The sequence below is a fragment of the Mandrillus leucophaeus genome, unplaced genomic scaffold (genome assembly GCF_000951045.1).
Source record: "Mandrillus leucophaeus isolate KB7577 unplaced genomic scaffold, Mleu.le_1.0 Scaffold250, whole genome shotgun sequence".
Classification (NCBI taxonomy): domain Eukaryota; kingdom Metazoa; phylum Chordata; class Mammalia; order Primates; family Cercopithecidae; genus Mandrillus; species Mandrillus leucophaeus.
This window is the reverse complement of record NW_012102588.1, coordinates 1,120,284-1,121,951: the sequence shown is the minus strand read 5'-3', so window position 1 is coordinate 1,121,951 and position 1,668 is coordinate 1,120,284. Positions and strand designations below refer to the sequence as shown.

Sequence of the window (1,668 nt, the reverse complement as noted above, 5' to 3'; positions counted from 1 at the left end):
GGAACTTTAGTTTCTGACTTCCCAGAGTTCATAGAGCCCAAAACATTTCAATGCTCAGTCCTCTTATACTCACTGGCAAATTAGAATCCACTAGATCTGCACCCTCCCACCCAAGTCTCACATGCTGTCCTGAGACAGCCCACTTCACTTTCCAGTGAGTACTTTGGACAACTTTGTAGGTGTCCTGTTCTTTGCCTATCAAGTGGCCCCATTACTTTCCCTCACAAACGCTGATATCACACAGGGTTTGAAATTGTTGATGCCTGGTCCCATTCATATTTGGGATTTGTGAGGATTTCCTGTCACCTAATCATAGGGTTTTAAGTTCTTCTGTTCAAATTTTTCAACTCTCTTGGGGTGGGATTCAGGGAGATTCAAAGTACATGTTTACTGAGTGCATATGTACTAATGAACTTATTTTATAAGTGCTATTTCCATTCCAAAAAGTCCTAGATGAGGTCCCATTTAACCCATAAAATAACGGATGCACTGATATGCTCTGGGACAGGGTCTACGCCCAGTAAAGAATACTAATCTGTTCCTTGAGCTATCTCATTGGATCAAACCTACAGCACAATGTGTTATAGACTAAAAAGTTTGTGTGCCCCGAAAATTCATATGTTGGACTCCCAATTCCCAATGTGATGGTATTTGGAGGTGAAATTTGGGGGACGTAATTGGGTTTAGACGAGGTCATGAGGGTAGAGTCTTTATGATAGAATTTGTGTCCTTAGCAAAAGAGACACCAGAGAGCTTGTGCGCATGCTCACTCTCTATGCCATGTGAGGACACAGTGAGAAGGCAGCTGTCTGCAAGCTAGGAAGCGAGCCCTCACTAAGATCCAAATTAGCTGACACGTTGACCTTGGACTTTCCAGCCTCTAGAACTTTGAGGAATACATTTCAGTTGTTTAAGCCACCCGGTCTACGGTTTTTTGTTATAGCAGCCTGAGCTAAGAAACAGTCAGTCATTAACTTAGTGATAAAAATGATAAACTGAAAAAAAAATACAGTTGACTGAAGACTTCCTAGATATCTAACAGGAACTGAGAATAAAAGATTACCACTCCCACTGTGATGAGTAAAGTGACTATTTTGACACCACTAGACAAGTGAAGGTGACAAGGAAGAAATGCCATTAAAAGTAATATGTAATAACAAAGATATCTTTATAAAAAACTGTCATCTTTACTCACTTTGTCACAGAAGACCTTGATCTGGCAATAAGCTCTATGAATGGGTTTATTGCTACGATTGTTATAACTGTATGTGTCAATCTGAATCATCAAAGGAAGTCCTTTCACCCCTTTCTGGGAGGAGAAATCTGTACTCAAGCAATTCACGGTGATGAAAATCTGAGGGAAACAGAAAGAAAAAGTTCACAAGTCACCATAAAAAGAATGTACAATAAATGCATAAACTTTAGACTTTAAGTCAAAATACTAAACAACCCCATAAGGACAACTGAAGAATATTCTGATAATCTTTTCACATAAAAACATGCTGAGTATAAAACATATAATTTATAATTATATATTATTTTTAAAATCTGCTTTCATATTTAATCTTGAAACGGACCATTTAAATTGCTTTCCTGGAAGTATATCAGCAAAGTCTTACTTATTTTTTAAACATGCATAAGTGGCCTGGGTAAAACACTGTTTCCTCA

The 1,668-nt window shown here is 38.1% G+C and overlaps 1 protein-coding gene across 3 annotated transcripts in view; it reads right to left on the bottom strand.

Annotated features, from left to right (window-relative positions):
• The window catches only part of GRHL2 (grainyhead-like 2 (Drosophila)), a 199,417-nt gene that overhangs the window by 57,540 nt on the left and 140,209 nt on the right, over positions 1 to 1,668 (bottom strand). For all 3 annotated transcript variants that reach the window (XM_011983481.1, XM_011983482.1, XM_011983483.1), the window contains one exon: positions 1,196 to 1,354. In XM_011983481.1, the coding sequence (XP_011838871.1) occupies positions 1,196 to 1,354 (159 nt within the window). The remainder of the gene's footprint in view (positions 1 to 1,195; positions 1,355 to 1,668) is intronic.